The 21,842-nt window shown below is 38.0% G+C and overlaps 1 protein-coding gene across 5 annotated transcripts in view; it reads right to left on the bottom strand.

Moving 5' to 3' along the window:
- CADM2 (cell adhesion molecule 2) overlaps positions 1–21,842 on the bottom strand; it is a 779,394-nt gene that overhangs the window by 252,072 nt on the left and 505,480 nt on the right. For 4 of the 5 annotated variants that reach the window (XM_029082119.2, XM_029082121.2, XM_029082116.2 and 1 more), the window contains exon 2: positions 12,121–12,147. The exons of the other annotated variant lie outside the window; for it this stretch is intronic. In XM_029082119.2, coding sequence (XP_028937952.1) covers positions 12,121–12,147 — 27 coding nt within the window. The remainder of the gene's footprint in view (positions 1–12,120; positions 12,148–21,842) is intronic. 5 annotated transcript variants of the gene reach the window in all.

Below are 21,842 nucleotides of genomic sequence, written 5' to 3'. Positions count from 1 at the left end.
CGACGGCGGGACAGGCGAGACCGAGGGACGGTGAGGAGGTGGGCGGCAGAGGAGCGGAGCGTGCGGGGTGGGCTGTAGAAAGAGAGAAGGGAGGAGAGGTAGGAAGGGGCAAGGTGATGTAGAGCCTTGAAAAATAATAATATTGCTTACTATGTGCAGAGTACTTTTCAAAGGGTAATCAGATTGTCCCACATGAGGCTCACAGTCTTAATCCCCATTTTGCAGGTGAGGTAACTGAGGCACAGAGAAGTTAAGTGCCCACTGTCACACAGCTGACAAGTGGCAGATCCGGGATTCAAACCCATGACCCCGGACTCCAAATCTCGGGCTAGTCATGAAGCTGCCATAAATCCTCTGTGAGTCCACATGTAGTGGAGAGATGACTTAGGGACATTTGTCATGTGACATTCGGTCATTTCTGTTAATTGGGCTAGATCAGATTGAGTTTCAGGGGCTCATCTCTGATCTACCACATATATAAACATAAAGGGAAGTAGATATCACTTCAAAACAGAAGCCAATATCATTCCTATTTTCTATCACCCAGCTGGAGCAATAAGTTCTTTGATAGAGGATCTGCATTCTTTAATGAGCATTTTGAAGGTTAGCTCACAAATATTCAAGGTCAAAAAACTTCAGATTGTGATTGCCATTCATATTAAAGAAAGATTTCACACCTTTTTGTTTGAATTTCAGTGAAATTACTAAGAACAGTCACATTTAACTATACTCCCGTAAATAACATTCAAAACTAGATTACCTAGAAACTGCCAAAAGGAACAGTAATTGCATTCTTATGTAACTGTTGGTGCTGTGAATTGTGACATAGTTGGAATGAAGGAAAGATTTCTCAGAACATTTATGCTGAGGCTTGTTTTCTATTTATCTCAATTATGAGAGTTTAGACTTAAATTATTTGATATTATTCTTCTGAATTATGGAAATTCCAAGAGGATTTGTGTCCATGCTTTGCCAACAACTCTGTAACATCTTTATCATCTATTCTTTGTCACTAATGATAAGAACAATAATAATAATACTATTCATAATACCGTTAATTAAACATCCACTGGGTGCTGTGCTCTGCATTAGGCACTTAGGAAGTACAGAATAAAAAGAGTGACAGGTTTCCTACCAACAAGGAGCTTGCACTCTAATTAGGGAAACTGAGGCAAACATATTTACAACTAGAGTGGTCAAAATAAATAAAGCAGACTAATGTACTTGAGTGCTAAGGTGGGCTGTTATTAAATTTGTGAATGCTAGAGATGACTGATGGGATGACCGCTCAGGGTGTTGAGAAAAATTTCTAGAGTAGGTGGAATTTTAAGAGGGATTTGAATGTGGGGAGAACTGTAGTCTGTCTGATGTAGGGAGGGAGTTCCAAACTAAGGAAATAGCATGAACAAGGAGATGGAAGAGGAGAGTCAAGAGTGAGGTACAGATAGAGGGTTGACTAAGGGGAACAAAGACAGAGTTAGGGAATAGCAGGAGGAGATAGTAGACAGGTGAGGTCAGATGGTGAGGAGTCTACCTTTTTTTATGGTATTTATTAAACACGTACTATAATATCAGGAACTGTACTAACTGCGGGAGTAGATACAAGCTAATCAGGTTGGATTTAATCCATGTCCCAAATTGGGTTCACAGTTTTACTCTCCATTTAACACATGAGGTAACTGAGGTATAGAGTAGTTAAATGACTTGTCTAAGGTCACACAGCAGACAAATGGTTGAGCCAGGATTAGAACCCAAGTTCTCCGACTCCCAGACAATTTATTTGTCCCTCACAGGAACTACATTGGTGGACATCGTTTCCCATGCCAGAGATTACAGACTGGATATCTCAAAACTCTTAGACCATAATGAAAATAGAGCAGATAGTGCTCTATGGATCAACTACCAGAATGAGTGCAGGTGGAAGTGGGATGTTCTGGTAGAGATGTGTTCATGGAGTCGCTATGGGTCGGTCATGACTCGACAGCCTAAGATAACAACAGCAAGTCCTCACTATCTTTTCTGTATCCATTTTTTAAGGGATTTTTCCACTGGGATTGAGATGTTAGGGTCATATATCTGGAATATTTTGATTTAGAAGTAGCTGAGGAGAGAAACAAAAAATGACATAGAAACACTGCCACCAATACTGCTGTTATGGAAGGATTTCAAAATATGACTCCACAGTCTTTTGGCCTCAAGAGTGATGAATGGTGGAGGAACAAAGGCCAGCTCTCCAGATTCAGAAAATCCCAATGATGCTTTGCACTGGCTCAGTTGGCACCCCTGAACCAGACAGTTCATGTGCTGACCCTGCCCTTTCCCAGGAGAAAGAAAGGTCTAGCTGAATCTGAGCATAAATAAAATTTTAATGCAATCCACTTCACAACAGTGCAACTGTCCATTTAAATTGTATACCTATTTTACTATCAAATGATGGAAATTTTTTTCTGAGTGGGGCAGGGATAGAAATTCCAGGAGGCAGGGTTGATTGTGCAAATATGGATGGGGATGGGGATGGCAAAGGAAGAAATGGGTGGGAGAAAAAGGGAAGAGAAGTAGATATAGAGCAGGGTGGACACACAGGTAGGGTAGACACACAAACACTTGGGGACATTCATAGGGAACACACATACACACACAAACTCCCAGTCTTACATATTTAACCAGGAGGTGAGTCAAAGTCATAGAACAAACAGTAATAAGTTGGTCAACAACCAGCTTCTCTAGTTCCCAAGATTTCTTGCTACCATTACTCAGCACAGAGCCAATAGCCAGCTCTAAACAGGGCTGACAGAGGAAGGAAGTGGAGATAGAAACTTTAGGCAGCAGCAGGAGGCAAGGTTGTTGTGATCCTCTGTTGCTGTAACGTACTCCTCTTGCCATTTCTGCTTAGTTCAATGTTGTTGCTGCTTCCTGCAGATCTCCTTCATTTGTATAGTACCCAACAAGATGCCTTACATCTGAGGACCTTAAAGTTACAGGTGACAATTTTGGGACTAATCAATCAGTAGTATTTATGGAGTGCTTATTGTTTGCAGAACACTGCACTATTCATTTGGAGAGTCTCTTTTCATATCTAGACCAGGGTTGTGATATTTAAGAGAGTTTTCTGTAGAAACCTCTGTTTTAGCTATAGTTTTCTATGGGAAAATTTTGAAACCCATCGCCTATACTTTCAATGTTGGGGCAGGATAGATGCAAATATTTATCAAGAGTTGCATCCCTAATCCCACCTCTGACACCAGGGACAGTGATACCAGTGCATCAACCTAAGTGCAAAAGAGGATGGTGGACTTTTCCATTTACCCACTACCCTATTATCCCTGTGGTACCACCCAGGTGATCAAGTGTGTTAACAATAGAATTGGGGGTTGGGAGGAAAGGGAAGGCAGAACGACTGAATTCCAGCTAATATCACTTGTTAATCACTCAGACATCTAAGCGAATCTGAAATCTTGCTTAATGAAGCACACTCTATGGAGCTACAGTATTGACTCCTCATCCCACACAGATGTGCTCTGGGGAACTGTGCTGAACTGAGGGAGGCAAAATTAGATGCTAATCCCTACTGCATAAGATTAAAAACAAGTTTACAAGAATCCAGTAGCTGTTAAACCACAGGCTAAAAGGGCAGATTCTTTTTACTTTTATCAACTCCTCTGAAACATCGACTTTTGCAGCAATGATATTGATGGCAGAATGTTCTTCCATTCAACAATTTTTACTTCAAAATATCTTAAGATGAAAGTCAATCAACTTTTAAACTAATAAATACAGTAATTTCATCTTTGTCTCAGCAAAGCTACCTAATCCCAAAGGTGAAAGGCCCAGAGAAGCCCAAGGAAATGTTACATGTTGATCATTGTATTTTCCTTCATTACAGTTTTCTGTTTAAAAGTCTGTGAGAAACCCCAAACCGTGGATTTTAATTAAAGACTTTAGAAACCCCAACACAACAGCTGTAGAAAAAGCAAACACCAATTTTATTAACATAATAGAATAACACGAACCAAATGAATGAAATGAATCCCAAAGGAGATTGTCTTTTGGATGAGATGTATTTAGACAGAATAAAGATTGCTATAATGACTTATTTGGGTTGAAATTGGGATGTAAATAAAGTAGCATTGCTTTCTGACTACTGAACATATTATTCTTATTATTGGGATTTGTGGACAAGTGATGTGGGTTTACCCAACATTCATAATAAACTCCAGAACTGCATATGCATCTCAAGGAGAAAAGAAGAAAAAGAGTAAAATCACAACAACAGTGACCCAAGTGAAAAATCACATTTCCAAAGGCAAATAAAGGAAATATCCATCATGATACAACTTATGATTGTCATCTACAGCATGCAGGGAAATAGTGACATACAGAATTGCAAGCAGTGAGGCAATGCCAAGCTACTGTAGATTGAAAAATGAAAACTCAAAAACAAAAAAAACTCAGCACCCTGCATTTGAAACCCATTGCAACTCCTACAATAATGAACTGAGAGAAATTAAGAAAAAGAGTAAAATTGGGGGAAGAAGGAAGAGAGGACATCTCTCTAGTTGAAGACCTGCTCTTCCTCTTTCTCCCTCTAAATTGTACGAAACGTGTCTACCAACTCTGAAGTATTTTACTCCCTCAAGCTCCTATTACAATGCTCTGTACACAGTAGGTGCTCAATAAATATCACTGCTTGATTGATTGATCAATACCCTGAGATTATGAGCAGATGGCATTTGAGAGAATATAGACTGCTGGGGGACAATGAAAACAAGTAGATGTGGGAGATGTCCAGAAACAAGACCTCTCCTTTAAAACACAGAGTTTGGGAAGGCAATGAAACCAGGAGACAGAATCAAATTGACATGAGTCAGTGCAAGAAATACATTTATCCACATAGCCAAAAACAATGCTTACGGTTGAATAAAAAGGAAACAATCTTCAGCAAGACCTTAATTTTCTCAGCACACTCTAATAAGGGTAAACTAATTCACTAAAAGAAGCATAATATTTGAACCCATTTATATAACATTGTAAATTCAGCAAAGTAGAAGTCCCTTCTGGACTGTAGGCTCATTGTGGACAGGGAACATGTTTACCAACTCTATTGTGTTTAATTCTCCCGAGTGCTTAATGCAGTGCTCTGCACCCAATAAGTGCTCAAAAATAGCTTGATAATTAAATACAATTGGTTTATTTATTGAATCCACATGATACACACACCAAAAATATGAAGCCTGTACATACTTAATGTGTGGATATAGATGCTGAGCTATATCATTATACATAGGAATGTATACATCAATGGAAAAATGCATTATTCATTCTATTTGTAAAGTATTCTTATGACTATCTCCTCCATTAGAGTTTAAGCTCATTATAGAAATCATGCTTCTGGCCTAGCGGATAGATCAGGGTATTGATCAGAAGGATATGGGTTTTAATCCTGACTCCGCCACTTGTCTGCTGTGTGACCTTGGGCAAGTCACCTAACTCCTTGGTGCCTTAGTCCCTCATCTATAAAATGGGGATTAATATTGTGAGCCTAATGAGGAACAGGGACAGTGTCCAACCCAATCTGCTTGTATCTTACCGCAGTGCTTAGGATAGTACCTGTGCTAATAAGTACTTGACAAATACCACAATTATTATTATTCTACTGTTCTTTTCTGGCCTCTAGGTGCTGCGCATTTTAACTACTAGCCACTCACTAAGTACTCAATAGTGAAACTATCATTTCTTTGGCAGGAGTAGACAGTGGTCTGCTCCACTGAAGCCACAGTTTGAGTGGCAGAATAAACAGTGTAGACAGTGTAGAGGCAGAATAAAAATAGGCCCTACACTTTCTGTTAATAGGATCTGCACTTGAGGCAAAGGATGTCTGAGTTCCATTTTGGACCCTGGGGCTGCAGGGGATGCAAATACAGATAAACTGATATCACGTCAGTCACCAAGGTCAGAAGAGGGCTAAGACCTTACCTAGTCTCCTGCAGCCTATAGCTGTTCTAAAAGAGAAGCCAGATCAGTCTCAGGCATAATAACTCTGACAGTTACCCTGCATACTGGGCATGTGCCTACTTTAAAGCCATCATCATCTCCATCAGGTGTTGGTCAGTTTTCAACACTACCTGAAGGTATTGTTTTGGAATAGTCTTCAGAATTCATAGGAATTGCAGTTACGTATACTGCTCAGAAAATGCCAGCCCCAAGTAAAATATAAGTCCTTTTTCAGTAAGAATCTCAGTCTGAATACTAATAATATTAATTAAGTACATTCAGAACTAGATCTTGCCGGGGTAAGTATGACCCTTTGCTATTGCATTAAATCATCCACACCCCCCAAAGGTGAGCCATTTAATCCCTTCTAACCAGTAGTATCAGGCTGAGAATGCAGGAAGTTATCTGCTGTAGGAAGGTCCTTTTTACAGGGACAATCTAATTACTTTGATAAACCCTTAAGGGATAAATATGCAGATTATACTTATTGTACTTGCATCTTAATATTGCCCCACAGTCTCCAAATAAAATTTGAGAACATAGCTTAATAAATGGAATGACCACATTATTACTAAAAACATTATGACAGCAGCATCCTTGAATGTATTCATGGGCAATAAATGCTGAATTATCTTATATTTTAGCTATACATCCCTATACCTGCAGAACAAGTTTCTTGTTGCTGCCTGTCTTTGCTTCCAATTTTTTTAGGCTGTAAACCCTGAGGGAAATGTCGACATCATTTAATGTTTAGTATTTGGCTTCTAGCAGAATGTAGATATTAAAAAACACACTAAAAATGACATGCTCTCTTTCGGTTTTATTTCAGAAGAATGAAGAAAGAAGAATACATATGAAAATAACTGCATAATCTTTTCTAACCTGTCTGCATGACTGTTTAGCTATCTGCTAGTAATTCTATCAATAATCAATCAATGGTATTTATTGAGTGCTTACTGTGTTCAGAACACTTTTCTAAGTGCTTGGGAGAGTACACTCTAACAGAATTGGACACCCATGAGGAACTTACAGTCTAGGAATGAACACAGACATTAAAGTACAAATATAATTGTGAAACATCATTTTGAAATCACCTCAACTTTATTTCAAGATGGAAAACAACTGACAGTTTGGAGGTGAGAAGCAGGTGGCCTAATGGAAAGAGCCTGGACCTGTGCTTCTGAGAACCTGAGTCCTAATTCTGCTTCTTCTACTTGCCTTCTGTGGCTAAGTTAATAACTTCTGAGGACCTCGGTCCACTCATCTGTAAATTGGGGGGCAAATGCTTTTCCTCCTTCCATTTTAGGGTGAAAGCCCCATGTGAGACAGACTCATAGTACTTGGCACATAGTAAGTGCTTAACACATATCACATTTCTTATCAGTATCAAAAGAAAAAATTATGAAGTAAATAGAGCAGCGTACCATGTACCTAAAATATACACAGACCCTCCATCAAGGGGATTCTAAACTTCCCTGAAGTACCCAAAGCCCCAACTTCAATACAAGTGATTGACTGAATAGCTATTATCTTGGTTCTTGAGCTAGAAATACCTACTGTTCTGTTTTCATCCTTTTTACCTGCAGCCCAGGGACAACACAAGTCTCCAGGGCATCGGGCTCACAACACCTTACCCCTGCCCTGCATTCCTAACTTACGTCCACAATTTCTGTGCATGCAGTAAAGTACTTCAATACGGCTTCTATTTCTAAGAAATGGCATTGACATCATACAACGAAGCAAGATAATATTTGAAGCACTGGAAAAGCAAACTGTTTGCAGATCATCGTATGAAACAATAGTGTACTTGCACCAGTCAGTTCAAAGAAAGCACACTTAGTATCCTTTGCACATTTATAAAATGAATAGCCAAATTATTGTAAGGTGATATTGCTTCTTTCTTAGATTTATGGTCATCCACTGAATGGGCTTGCATGTCCTAACTAAACCTCAGATTTTAGGAAATGGGGACTACATCTTAAAATCACTTTAAAAAATTGAGGAGACTACACTTATTTTACTGTCTACAGTCTGATACCCTGATATTATGTCTTGGATACAATAGCTTAAACCTCCAATTTATTTTTTTTGTTGCTCTTTTCCATTTGAATTTTCATTCCTGACTTTCCTGCTCTGACCTATTTTCCATGCTCTTATCAAAAAGCAAGGCCAGAAGAAGTTGTACAACTACTACACCCTCTTGACTAGGTGGTTCTGGATGAGATATTCTGCAAATATTCTAAGCTTGAATTTTCCATATGAACTAAGAATGAATTAAATATTTTCATGCAATTTTACTGGCTTCACAAATATGAGATAACATGGTGGAAAACCTCATTCTCTTTTAGATCAGGTATATTCTAAATTTAATTTTGAGTGCCCTGCATTTGTTTTTAATTGGCATTCAAAGTCTAAACAATTACATTGCATTTTTATCCTCAAGTGTTGCACAATCACCTCTCAACTGGTGAAGCTTGAAGCACTCAGTTTAAAATGACAGTCTAACAATGCCAATCTGAGGGTAGGTCAAGGTTACAATATGCATTTAAGAGAGAAGTATATTCTCCTTACACAACTTCCAACCCCTGAATAAGAAATGAAGATGAAAAATTCAGGATTGAAGACGAAGATAAGCCTCACTGGCTTTAAAGGCATCAAAAATTCTGAATTGGAACTAAGTTATGAAACTCTCAGGAAACTCATAAGCCAATGAAATGTCTGAGTTGCAAATAAGAAAAATTAGGAATATTTAAAAAACGTTTTTAATCTTGCTAGCAGACAACTGAGTGGAAAGTTTTTAGTACTGAGAAATGAACAATTCTGTTATCCCTCAATACATAATTATTCAATATGTGGATTTTTTTGTACTGTGAATCCTGTCGCATTGTGTGTTGTGCATGTGAAATGCATTGAGTTAGAAATGACAGTGTTTTGAACCCTTCAGTTAGGATTGAGGTTGAAATGAGAAGTACTATCTCAGTTCCCTTTCTTTCCCAGTTTTAGACAGCAGCAGCCAAGTCTAGAGACTTAATGTGAATTGAGACTTGGTAGAAAGTAATGGTATAGATGTCCAGGTAGATAACCATCTCACTGTTTCTCATACCACCCTTTTATTATTGATGGGATTACAATACTGTGTTGGATGCACACTTGGAGTGATCCTGTAACACTTGTGCTATCATTTTAATAACAACAAAAGTAATAATGATAGAAACAGTGAAGAGCTTACTATGTAATGTACTAGAACTCGGGTAGAGACAAAACAATCATGTTAGATACAGTCCCTGTCCAACATGACACTCACAGTTTAAGTAGGAGGAGAACAGGAATTGAATCCCCATTTTGCAGAAGAGGAAACTATGACACTTAGAAGGAAAGTGACTTGCTTAAGGTCACACAGCAAGCAAGTGATAGAGTCAGGATTTGAATCTAGGGTCCAGGCTCTTTGCGCTAGGCCTCCCTGCTTCCAGGTTGTATAAGGAACAACTCCTGATTGAAATTCTCTTATTAGTTCTTAGTTTCTGGCATAGGCACCAATTCCATGGTAGGGTGGAAGGTCACTGTTGGGACAAATTACTGTTTTTATTCCCAGAGTTCTATAGACTAGATTCCTAGTTTCACTCAAACTAGGTTTTCTGCTGATTTGAGAGCTTTCTAATAGCTAAGACCTTCTGAGGAGGGCTGAAAAGTTCTTATCATCAGCTTTTCCTAACCCCTTAGCTCTTCAAAAACAATAATAGGTGTAGCATTGTTAACCACTTACTATGTGCCAGGCACAATACTAAGCACTAGAGTAGATACAAGATTATCAGGTCCCACAGGCGACTCACCATCTAAGTAGGAGGGAAAATAAGTACTGAATCCCCTTTTTGCACAGGGAACTGAGGCATAGAGAACTAAAATGACTTGCCCAAGGTCACATAACAGGCTAGGATTAAAACCCAGATCCTCTATTTCCCAGTCTGCTCTTTTTCCACTATGCCACACTTCAGGGATTGTCTACTATACCAAAATTTATCCTCTTTGTTCTCCCTTTCCCCCCCCCATACTTAAAATGACAAGTGGTCATGCTAGGTTTGTGATTTGAGGAATGCCTTAATTTATGTCTATGGGAAAAAGGATTCTAAGTGATTGGTTTGATAGCTTCACCTTTACACGAGTGGAATGTCTATCATCTCCATGACACACTAGGATTAGCAAAGGAAAGAAGTCTGATTCTACACATAGTATGATGAGGGAAAGGGAAACAAAGAAGGTGGAAGATAAATTCAGAGTGCAATAGAAAAAGCCATTAAGGCAGATTTTCTAGGAAAAAAATGCTATTCATACTTTCTCTTACTTGTTAAGGTTTCATCATAAAATGTTTTTAATAAAATTTATTATTTATCATTTTTATTCACAAACCTCACAGGCTTCATTCACAAATCTCAATCGCCCTATGTGCTTCATGGCAAAGACACAGAGATTGCTTACAGAGTACATAATGGGTATCTATTGAATGACTTTCAGAGAGAAGCAGCAGCGTGGCTCAGTGGAAAGAGCATGGGCTTGGGAGTCAGAGGTCATGAGTTCGAATCCCAGCTCTGCCACTTGTCAGCTGTGTGACTTTGGGCAAGTCACTTGACTTCTCGGTGCCTCAGTGACCTCATCTGTAAAATGGGGATGAAGACTGTGAGCCTCACGTGGGACAACCTGATTACCCTGTATCTACCCCAGCGCTTAGAACAGTGCGTGGCACATAGTTAAGCGCTTAACAAATACCGACATTATTATTATTAAGAACATAAAACCAAATTTAACTGTTCAAATTTACTTCCCATTTAACCTAACTGCAGAAAGTCAAGTTTGTTGGCTTAATAATAATAATAATAATAATGTTGGTATTTGTTAAGCACTTACTATGTGCAGAGCACTGTTCTAAGTGCTGGGGTTGACACAGGGGAATCAGGTTGTCCCACGTGGGATTCACAATCTTAATCCCCATTTTACAGATGAGGTAACTGAGGCACAGTGAAGTGACTTGCCCAAAGTCACACAGCTAAGTGGCAGAGCTGGGATTTGAACTCATGACCTCTGACTCCAAAGCCCATGCTCTTTCCACTGAGCCACGCTGCTTCTCTATAATTTGATTTTCAGTTTAAGGACTTTTAGGTTTGGTCATTGTAGAGAACAGATAATTTTCAGGGCAATGATCATAAAGTATCTGAAACATTCAGACCAGTTTTTGGGTTGGGCAGAGTAGCAGTGTTCCAGGGATGCCAATTTTTTGGGACCATTAACTGAAGGAAAATCTGGTCTGACACTTCCTGAAGAGATCCCAGTTGGGAATGTGGATTAAGAAGTGGATTTCTTACACTGGCAAGTACTTCCATCCTCCTTTCCCACTCCTGGAACAAACTGCCTGGTTTCCATCCAAAATTTCATTTCCATCCAAAGTGCTAGAACCCCTCCTATGGTGGTGGTTGTCAGGAAATAGGAGAGGGATGGAGGGCACTTGCTATTTTTTCTCCCAGGTCCCTGCTTGGTTAATGCTGGCCCTATCCATAAGCATTCCACAGTGTATATCTGGTAGAAAATAAGGAACAACATTTATTCCTAGGTATGGAGAAAGGACAGATCATGAATTAAAGGACCTGTAGATGGTTTCCACTAAGAAGCAGCTGAGGCATCAGTAATTCAAATTAACAAAGCTCCACTTGAAGAAGGATGGCATTATGAAACCTAGACAGCCTATTGGAAATGGTCTTCTGCGAGCCCCAAGAATTTCAAATCTGAGAATCATCAGCACTCCAATTTATTTTAACTTCTATTAGTTTACATTTTTATCTAGTGTAAACTTGTTTTAAAAACCCAACTCTCCTTCTCTAGAAGCACAATATCCTAAGGGAAACCATTTTTTCAATTCGTGTTGAGCACCTATGTCTCTAGTAATTTAAATTGTACCATCTTCCTTTACTTTATGCCTTAAGCAGTCATGTAGCAACAGTAATAAGCAAACACTAGGCATTTGTAGAGTACTTAAGAATCATCATCATTCCACAACCTTAACCGATGATGCCTTCAAAAAAGTATCAAGTGAATGGCAAAATGGTTCAATGTTAGTCACAAAGAATGAAAGAGAAAGCTCACCTTTAATTTTGCTCTTTGAAGCAGCCGCTGGAACCAAGGAAAAGAGTGCACAAGAAGAAGAGAACAAAGAGATATTAGCTGGATGTTGTGAGTAGGAACAGAGAGAAACGTAACACTATTGACTCAAATTTATAAAGGTTGTTGAGATCAGAGTGCTTGAGATGAGATGCATATTACCAAGACAAATGACATTCTTTAATTATTATTAGTTCATGGAAAAAAAACAGGCCTGGAAAAGCAAAGCATAAAGTATATTTAGGTCATTCATTATTCTTCATAAATAGCAACACCAATATATTTGTGAGGGTCAATTTACTTGTTAATTCTTACAGACATTCATCACAAATGATATTACTCAATAGTCACTCTAAGGCCTACAAGTAGTCTTTCACATTTAAATCTTCCACATTATTTGTCTCCAATAAAATCTAGTTTAAAAAGTTCGTCATAACATTTCATTAGGGAAATGCAATCTTCAAAAAAAAAAATCCTATAATATAGGTCGGATTTGTTTCTGCAATTTGATCTTTATGCTCATTCATCCTTGCCCTGACAGAAAGGAATGCGGAAGGGTATAGGGTTGAATTGCAAATTTCCAGGCACAGAAGGAAAGGAGTTGACTCCACAAAGATCCAGACTCTACTTGTTTTCTTCTTGAAAGGGGTAGATTAATAATGGTATTTATTAAGTGCTTAATATGTACTAAATATTGAATTAAATGCTAGGGAAGGTACAAGGTAATCATATTGGACATAGTCCCTGCCCCATTTGAGGATCATAAGTCTAAGAGGGAGGGAAAACAGGTATATTACCCTCATTTTACAGCTGAAGAAACTAAGATACAGAGAGAGGTTATGGGAATTGCCCCAAGTCAAACAGCAGGCAAGTGGTGGAGTGAGGACTAGAACCCAAGTCTCCTGTCTCCCACTCTCTTGCCCTTTCCATTAGGCCATACTGTCTCAGAGCACACGGAATTTGGGAGGAGAAAACTGCAGGACCGAAAGAGGCTGGAAAGTGGCTGTGGAATGCTACCTGTGATATACTGGAGCTGAAAGAGGATGTGACAGGGGAGGAGGAAGAGGCGGAAGAAGAGAAGGAGGAAGCGGAGGAAGAAGAGGAGGAGGAAGAGGCTGTTCAATCTTTTCAAGGAGCCACACAGTCTCTCAGAAGAACTGTTAGGTGAGAAAGTCCCCAGAGAAAGGCTTCCTGTTCGGTGGAGAAGCTAAGACAACCCAGGCATGTAGAGAAGGATCCAATTTCAAAACTCACTGGGAAATAATCATGGTCAGTGCCTAATTTGCTTAACATAACAAGATGACTTCTTGAAAGACAAGTGTACCAAGTGATCATTCATACATGTTTCAGGAAACTGCTTCACAAATGAGTCTTTGTTTTAAATATGACTGTAAATAGGATTCATTCCTTTCTAAGGACAATGGCAGACAGCTATCTTCATTCCAAAGTTACTTCTCACAGGAGTCCTGTGCAAATGGGGTTTGAAGGTCCCAAAGTGGACCAAGACATAAGCAATCCTCCCTTCCCCTAAGATTTATTGCATTAGTCTCATTGCTAACCTGTTTCTTGCTTGCACATAGTAAGTGCTCAATAAATGCAATTGATTCATTGATTGCTTAGGTTGTACAAGAGGTGTGGAAATGAGGACAGTGACCAGGTTGAGATGCTAATGTCAACATCAAAATGCCAGGTAAAGGGAGAGACAAATCTGAATCAGATGCCAATGTATCTCACGGAAATAAATAATTTAAAATTACTTCTACAAAAAGAGATTAAATATTGAACTGACCCTTAATTATCTACAAAAGAAGAAATACCATCTTCTATGAACTAAGAATGGTCCAAATTTAAAGCTTAATTTTAATAATTCAGCCAAAATTCCTATCCTTCTATTTCAACAATATCACAAGTACTATGATTACATTTGGGGTTTTTACTGATGCTTTTCTATTTCTGCATGTGGAAGTTGGTCTCAGTGTTTCTCCAATTAAGCCAGATTAAGAAGTCCAGGGACGTTGTGCACATTTCTTCAGCTCCAGGGATTTGTTCCTGTGCCTCCCAGAAGGAATGGGGTTAAATAGGATTGAAAATACCTTCCTCATGCAGAACCAATAATGTGTAATCTTAAAGATCAACAGTATTGGAGTGAGCTTTCTTAATGTCATCATTAACTGCAAAATGAATGTAAAGAAGCAATTCTTATATTCAAGAAAGCCAGCTTCAAGCATTCTGTCTCCCTCCTCAACCCTCTCTCTCTTACACACACACACACACACACACACACAGAGAGAGAGAGAGAGAGAGAGTGTTAAGCCCAAAATTGTGTTTTTGCTATGCACTTTGACTAGAATGCATTTAGAGAATTAGGGAAAGTTCTTCCAACAATTGGTTTACAGTGAATCTTGGTGTTGGAAGAAGTGACTATGTGTATCCATACATCATTAGAATGGGTTAGTATTACTTCATATGTTGTATGAAGGATTTTTCAAGAACACAACCCTCATATTATAGGGATATTGAGTGTACAGTGGAGCACAGTTTTACCTGTACTCATATGTCAGACTATCACAGAAGAAAAATGTATATCTGAAAAAAAAGAAGGCCAACAACTTTCAAAGCAATAGAAACACAACTACATCCAATTTTAACTCTAGTTTCAACTCGATCAACTATTCTTGGTCTCAACTAGATCAGACAAATCAACTTTCACCTCCATGCCCAATGGTGAATTATCACAAGAAATTCAATCAAAACAAGCTCAAAGAATGATTCTTCAATGTGTCAATCCTCTTAGACTAAACAGTTTAGTCTCAGTCTCAGTCCAAGTCTCAGCAGTTTCAGAGTCATTCGGTTGAGAGACTAGGTCAGGTTTGCAATATGGGAATAGGACAGGAAGCTTCTGCTCAGAGCCTCCCCCCCTTCCTCCCATCATCCCTACCATATACCCCAAGACCCTACAATATTTCTGCAGTTCTGAGACTGAGAGTGATAAACAGCGAACTGTAGGAGGGCAGTTGATACCCAAGAAGGTTCTGATGAAAACTTTGAATTCTGAAATAGATACCTCATCAGTATGGAGCACTGGGCTTTAAATTGGGATTTTTTATTTGTACTTTTTGATTGGGTGCTCATAAGCCACTGTATTAGAAACTTTCAAATGACACCTCATTCATCAAAATCCCCATTAGGGAAAAGTTCCTTAGAAAAATTTATCTAGTTGTAGATTAGCCTCTTTAACAAACGAGCACATCTTTCATCTGAGAGCCTCAAAGCTAAAATATTAACTTATTAATTTTAACATCAATCTTCATCCAGTTCAAACCAAGTGAAAATACATCACCCTTTCACAACCAATATTGTTTCCAATAATAAGTAACTGTGTTATGAGTAACACCTTTATGTTAATACAAAGGTAAATTCAAAATAAAATACACTGATATAAATTAGAAATTATAAAGCCATTATTTCCTTTACATATTTTGACTATATTACCACTAACACCCTGTAAATAGAACTGAATATTCAGACAATACTCTGGCCTATTTTCATTTGACTTTTGTTGAAGGGAACTAAAAGTGTGCAAAAATTTTAAACCATTTATGAACAATTACTTCCAGGGAATCATTTTTTAACATGCCCTTTCAGTTGAAACCATAAAACAAATGACTGGCTAGGAAGCAGCCTTGACATGAATGAAAGACATGTATTAAAATAAGGCTGCTTTTTAAAAATAATGAAAATAGATAAAAATAAAAAGGTAAAGAACAGGAGTGAAAAAAATGCTAAGGTTATAAAGACACCATGACAATATAAAATCCTGATCCTTCTATGGTGTAGCTTATTTCAAGCTTTTGAATTTAGACTTTTATACATCATATCAGCCCATAATTACAATCATTAGAAAATACAGAAATTGCACTTTACACTTTGAAATATAATTTTCTGGGAATCATTCTCTGTATACAGTAGGTGCTCAATAAACAAAAATGATTATTTTCATATGCCAGTATTTTTTTTTACATATTTGTGTATATATATATTTATACTGATATATATTTACATATCAGTGGTCACTGTACATAAACTTGCTGGACTTTCAAAGAGTGGTATAAGATTATTGTTCTTAGTTGCTTTGCTTAGAACACTGAAAATGTTAATACAGGGTGAACTGCTCAAATGCTCATTTATTGTGCTTCCTAAGGAAATGTGATTAAGAATCATTAAAAATGATAAGGAGATTCTCCATTGAGTATGATTCCACAAGACAAAATCAGCTCCTTCAAAACACTCCTCAAATGTGCCAATTGCATTCAGAGGTTCCCTTCAAGACTATTATAGTAGGAGTTTGAAAATGAATGAAATAATTTATTGATGCTTAAAGTATAATGAATAGAAATAAAGGAAAGAAAAAGTGCATTATAAAAAAAGAAAATGGAAAATGTTTTATCTTACAATAAGTGCTGTTTTACTGAAAGGTCTAAAGTTCTATTATTTATGGTCATTTCCATCTTGGGTTGAATAAACCACCAATTAAATATTACCAATTCAATATAAATACATATGTATTTATATAATGACTATATATACATATATATATATATTTATATAATGAATCCCTATGTATAACTAGCAACTACAAGTCAGGCATATATAGAAAGACTCTTCAGATAATTGGAAAGGGGCTAGGTTACCATGCTTGTTAGCCCAATTATAATTCTCTGCATATTCAATAAAAGAAGCCAAGATGACAGTAATACTGTCTTAAATGTCAGGTTCAATACTTGTTAGAGTTTCCATTGACAGCATAGTCCAATTATAAGTCAATTGTCAAGTGCATATAGCACAACACCCAAAGTGGCTGAAAATGATGTTAAAAATGCAATTTCAACTCTTCCTCAGGAAAGCAAAAAGAAAACAAAGCCATAGATACTTCATCCCTGGGAAGCACTTCAGCAATAAAAAATTAATATTTCTTCATTTTCCCAAGCAGACTTAGTAATTGTTACCACATAAAAACACTGCACCTGTTGAGTGAAGTTTGGTTTTACAGAATGACTGGCAAAAAAAAATGATTTTTTTTTTACATTTTTAACATGTGATTTCTTTAACAGGGGGCATAGACTCCTTGTGGGCAGGTACGTATCCCTTCATTACGCCGTCCTTCCAAGCCCCTAATAAAGTGCACCCCATCAAGTGAACAAACAATAAATGCTATTGCTGCAACTCCTCCTCCTCCTCCTGAGAAGCAGTGTGGCCGAATGAGTAAAGCAAGGGTCTGGGATTCCGAAGAATCTGGGTTCTAATCCTGGTGCCACTACTTATCTGCTGTGTGACCATGGACAAGTCACCTCACTTCTCTGTGCCTCAGTTACCTCCTCTGCAAAATGGGTTTTAAGACTTTGAGCCTCATGTGGGACATGGACTGTGTCCAACCCAATTATCTTTTATCTATCCCAGCACTTAGAACATTTCCTGGCACACTCCTCTGTGTCTACCCCAGCGCTTAGAACAGTGCTCGGCACATAGTAAGCGCTTAACAAATACAAATACCAACATAGTTAGCACTTAAATAAACACCATTAGAGAACATCAAAAACAAAACAAACACCCTAAATTTTCTGATTTAATTAGGACAAGCACCCATAGCTGAACTTCACAGTTACACAAAGTTGGTCTCTAAATCCTCGAGAATCCAGAAAGTGGACCATATTGAACTGATAAAAATGGTAATCTGTCAATATTGGAAATTCAGTTGAATATAAAAAAAAAATAAATCAAGTCTGCTGGCTCTATATAGCTAGTGGAGATTGCTCCATGCCAGATCTCAAAATGCAAATTGTTGAAATACTTGATTATTTTGAGAATAAGATCATTCCATGACTCAAAGAGCCTTCTTTCAGAAAACCAAACTTTTAAAGGAATGAGAAATAAATGAAACAGCATCCAAACTTCCTAGAGTGAGGAGAACCGACTTCTTGACCTTTGCAGCTTCAGATGTTCAAAGAGGAGACTCAAAAGAAGTAGGGATGAGATGTCCCTTCAGGGGAGAAACAAGCCCTTTATAGCTTCAAATATTTGCACAACAACTGAACAATTACTCTAATCTAGATGGTTCTTGCAGTGACACATATACCAACAAAAAGATCTGAAGGCAGAATTCTCGCCTTAGCCCATTCTCAGTAATGTAAATGTTTAAAACCTCTGATGCAACCTTGAAAATGCAGCCCAAAGCCCAAAGGCCCAGTGCCCAAAGACATAAACGTAAGAAAAATGGAAATCAGGCAGCATTCCTTAATAATAATAAAAAAAAAGACAAATGTAAGCCAGATTCCTGTCCTTGAAGAATTCATGGTCTAAAGGGGAAGCAAGCACAGTAAACACGAAATAAATCCTTAAAGTTACAAATTTAAGTTATGAGGAAACAGCACCTAGAGAGACCAGAGGTAGCAGAGAATGAAGGTTTTTAAAAATCTAGCAGTATGATTTTGTAATATTTGAGCTCTACCGCATGACAGATGTTGCTACATTCAAGGGTCTCTAAACATACAAAGCATAAGTACAGTATATATGTATTCATAAACAAGTCCTGCCTATAAAGTGCATTTAAATATGGACCTTTTTGTTTGATTTATATGAATCTTAGATTGTCTGTGCTCTTCCACTCCTACCACTTTCTGGTATCACAAACTTACGAATATCAGTCCTGAAGGTTTTTATTTATAGCTTCAAGGTCTTCAAAAACAGGGATTTTGAAAAAAAATTTTTTTTAATAAACACGGATAAACACATGACAATTCAAATCCATTTCTGATTTACCACCCGGCTTACTTCTTCACACTCACCAAAGAGAATTTCAGTGACCATACTAGTTGTGTCAAGCGTCTTCCAACAGCAAAATGTCCATGCCTGTCTGACGCTAGCATATGTTTCAGGTGGAATGTATTTCTTTTCTGACCAACATCTGCCCTGGAAGACCTAAGATTTAGATCTTCAATCAATCATTCAATCGTATTTATTAAGCGCTTACTGTGTGCAGAGCACTGTACTAAGTGCTAGAGAAATACAATTAGGCAACAGAGACAATCTTTACCCAATAATGGGCTCACAGTCTAGAAGGGGGAAAGAGCAAAACAAAATGAGTAGACAGGCATCAAGAGCATCAAAATAAATAGAATTATAGATATATACCCTTCATTAATAAAATAAATAGAAATATGGATATAGGTTTATAAAGATAGAATTAAGGACACCAGTGAAAGTGTAATGACTAGGAATGATCATTCCAATTTGCAATAAACAAGAAAACTAAAAGTAGTGCACTGTAAGACAATATATAGAGAGATTAATGCAAAGGCCTTGAGAGTCAGAATAGAGTTATATGCTGTCACAAGGGAAGAATGATGTGGAGAGAAGATCCAGTAAAGGGTTTAGTTTGTGAGCTATAAACATTTTAGGAGAAATCAAGAAAGAGTTTAAAGCCACTGACAATGCTAGATTAAATACTCGCTACTCTCCTACTATAACCCAGCGTGCAGACCACTCATCTAATGCCAACCTTCTTATTATACTTCGATCTACCTCACCACCAACCTCTTGCCCACAACTTTCCTCTGTTTTGAAAGGTCCTCCCTCTTCACATCTAACAGATAATTACTCTCCCTGCCTTCAAAGCCTTTTGAAGGCACATCTCCTCCAAGAGGCCTTCCCTGATTAAGCCCTCTTTTCCTTTTCTTCCACTCCCTTCTGCATCACCCTGACTTCCTCCCTTTATTCATCCTTTATCCCAGCCCCACAGCATACATAGGCATAATTTATTTATATTAATATCTCTCTCTCCTCTAGACTGTAAATTTACTGTGAGCAGCTTATATTATGGGTAACTGTTATATTGTTATACTCTACTTTCCCAAGAACTTAGTACAGTGTTCTGCACACAGTAAGCACTCAATCAATATGATTGATTGAGCAATCAGAGGCATTTTACTCAACACTTACTGTGTGCAGAGCACTGTATTATGCCTGAAATAATCACATCAGACACAGCCCCTGTCCCATTCTCAACTCACAATCTCAGAGGTAGGAGGAGGAGGGAGAGTAAATGAATCAGCCAGACTAAAGACTCAGATTAGTACAGGGGCTAAGAGAACACCAAATTCAATTTAAGGGATGTTCAGCAAACTCAAGCAATAGCAGTTATTTGTTCCTGCTATAGTCTTATAATTGGATGCACTGTAGTACTGATACCTCCCAAAGGGAGAATTTATTACACTATCAAGGGCTATGCACTGTATAAAAAGGGGGCAGAGTCAATTCTTCAACAGCATAAACTGTAGCTATTCATTAATTAAAAAGCCCTGAAGAATTACTTAAAAATGTAGATGAGCAAATTACTGTTGACAGTTCTAACTTGCTTTTTGGCAACAATGTCAGGATGCAAATACTCTCCATTCTAGCCATGAAAACCAACAGGAGACAATTAGGCTGTGCAAACAAGTTGAAACTATTTTAATGGCTAGTATTTCTTGAACTTTAGTCAATGTCTTTAGCAAACAAATAATTTGGAATCCCAACTTTCTTTTAAGCAGTTGGAAACCACAGGAGGAAACCACTCCTCCTAGATACAGAAGATGGGGGAAATGGTTGGAATGTCCACTTAATAATAATGTTGGTATTTGTTAAGCGCTTACTATGTGCTGAGCACTGTTCTAAGCACTGGGGTAGACACAGGGTAATCAGGTTGTCCCACGTGGGGCTCACAGTCTTAATCCCCATTTTACAGATGAGGGAACTGAAGCCCAGAGAAGTGAAGTGACTTGCCCACAGTCACACAGCTGACAAGTGGCAGAGCCGGGATTTGAACTCATGACCTCTGACTCCAAAGCCCGTGCTCTTTCCACTGAGCCACGCTGCTTCTCTACTCGGGCACAGTGGGGCTAAGAACAGCTATGAATTGTGCTGTGAAGCCCTAACTACCCCCATTTCAAATTCTTCAGCACAGCTCAACCCAAAAACACTCATGTCCTCACCCCATTTCTTTTGGTGTGTGAGCTAGGGGGAGACCGAACATTCATAACGATGTTTGTTTGAAAGGGAAAAGAGGTAAACTAACAAAATTAGGTTATCCTGGGAAAGTACATCATACATGCACTATGCACTGTATACAACATCTAAAATTTAAAAGAAGCTTTCCATTACAGGCAGTCACTTACAGCACAAATAGAAGCTGGCAACACAACTGTAACTACTCCTCCTTAAAACCTCATAAAACCTCCTCTTCAAAGAGATTTATGAATAATGTGAACTAAATAATTCATGGGATTGCAGATGCCAGTCCAAATAGCCTCTTCCTCTTTAAGGTTTCAGTTTGTAGGGCTGTGATCAAAAGCCTTCATCAGTCATGATAGTCGCATTTGTACTCACTCCAAACAAACCGTATTTGCATGTGAATGTTTTTCATTGAAATGAGATATATAATATGCCAGCCAAGGCCCAACTAAAAGGCATTTTATGCCATTTAAATTCAGTCAAATTAAAGGCTGAATACAACCTAAAAGGTCTACTCTCAGAACAGTAATTTGACAGATCATAAATAAGAACCATTTTTTGTTAGAGTAGGCTCAGCACTTGTCAGAAAATTGTACACAGTCATATTAACAAAGTGCTGCCTCTTAGTGAATAATCAACTATAAGGAAAACCTTGTAGTTAA

Source organism: Ornithorhynchus anatinus, chromosome 17, assembly GCF_004115215.2.
Source record: "Ornithorhynchus anatinus isolate Pmale09 chromosome 17, mOrnAna1.pri.v4, whole genome shotgun sequence".
Classification (NCBI taxonomy): domain Eukaryota; kingdom Metazoa; phylum Chordata; class Mammalia; order Monotremata; family Ornithorhynchidae; genus Ornithorhynchus; species Ornithorhynchus anatinus.
Note: the sequence above shows the minus strand (reverse complement) of the source record. Positions and strands in the feature narration are given on the sequence as shown.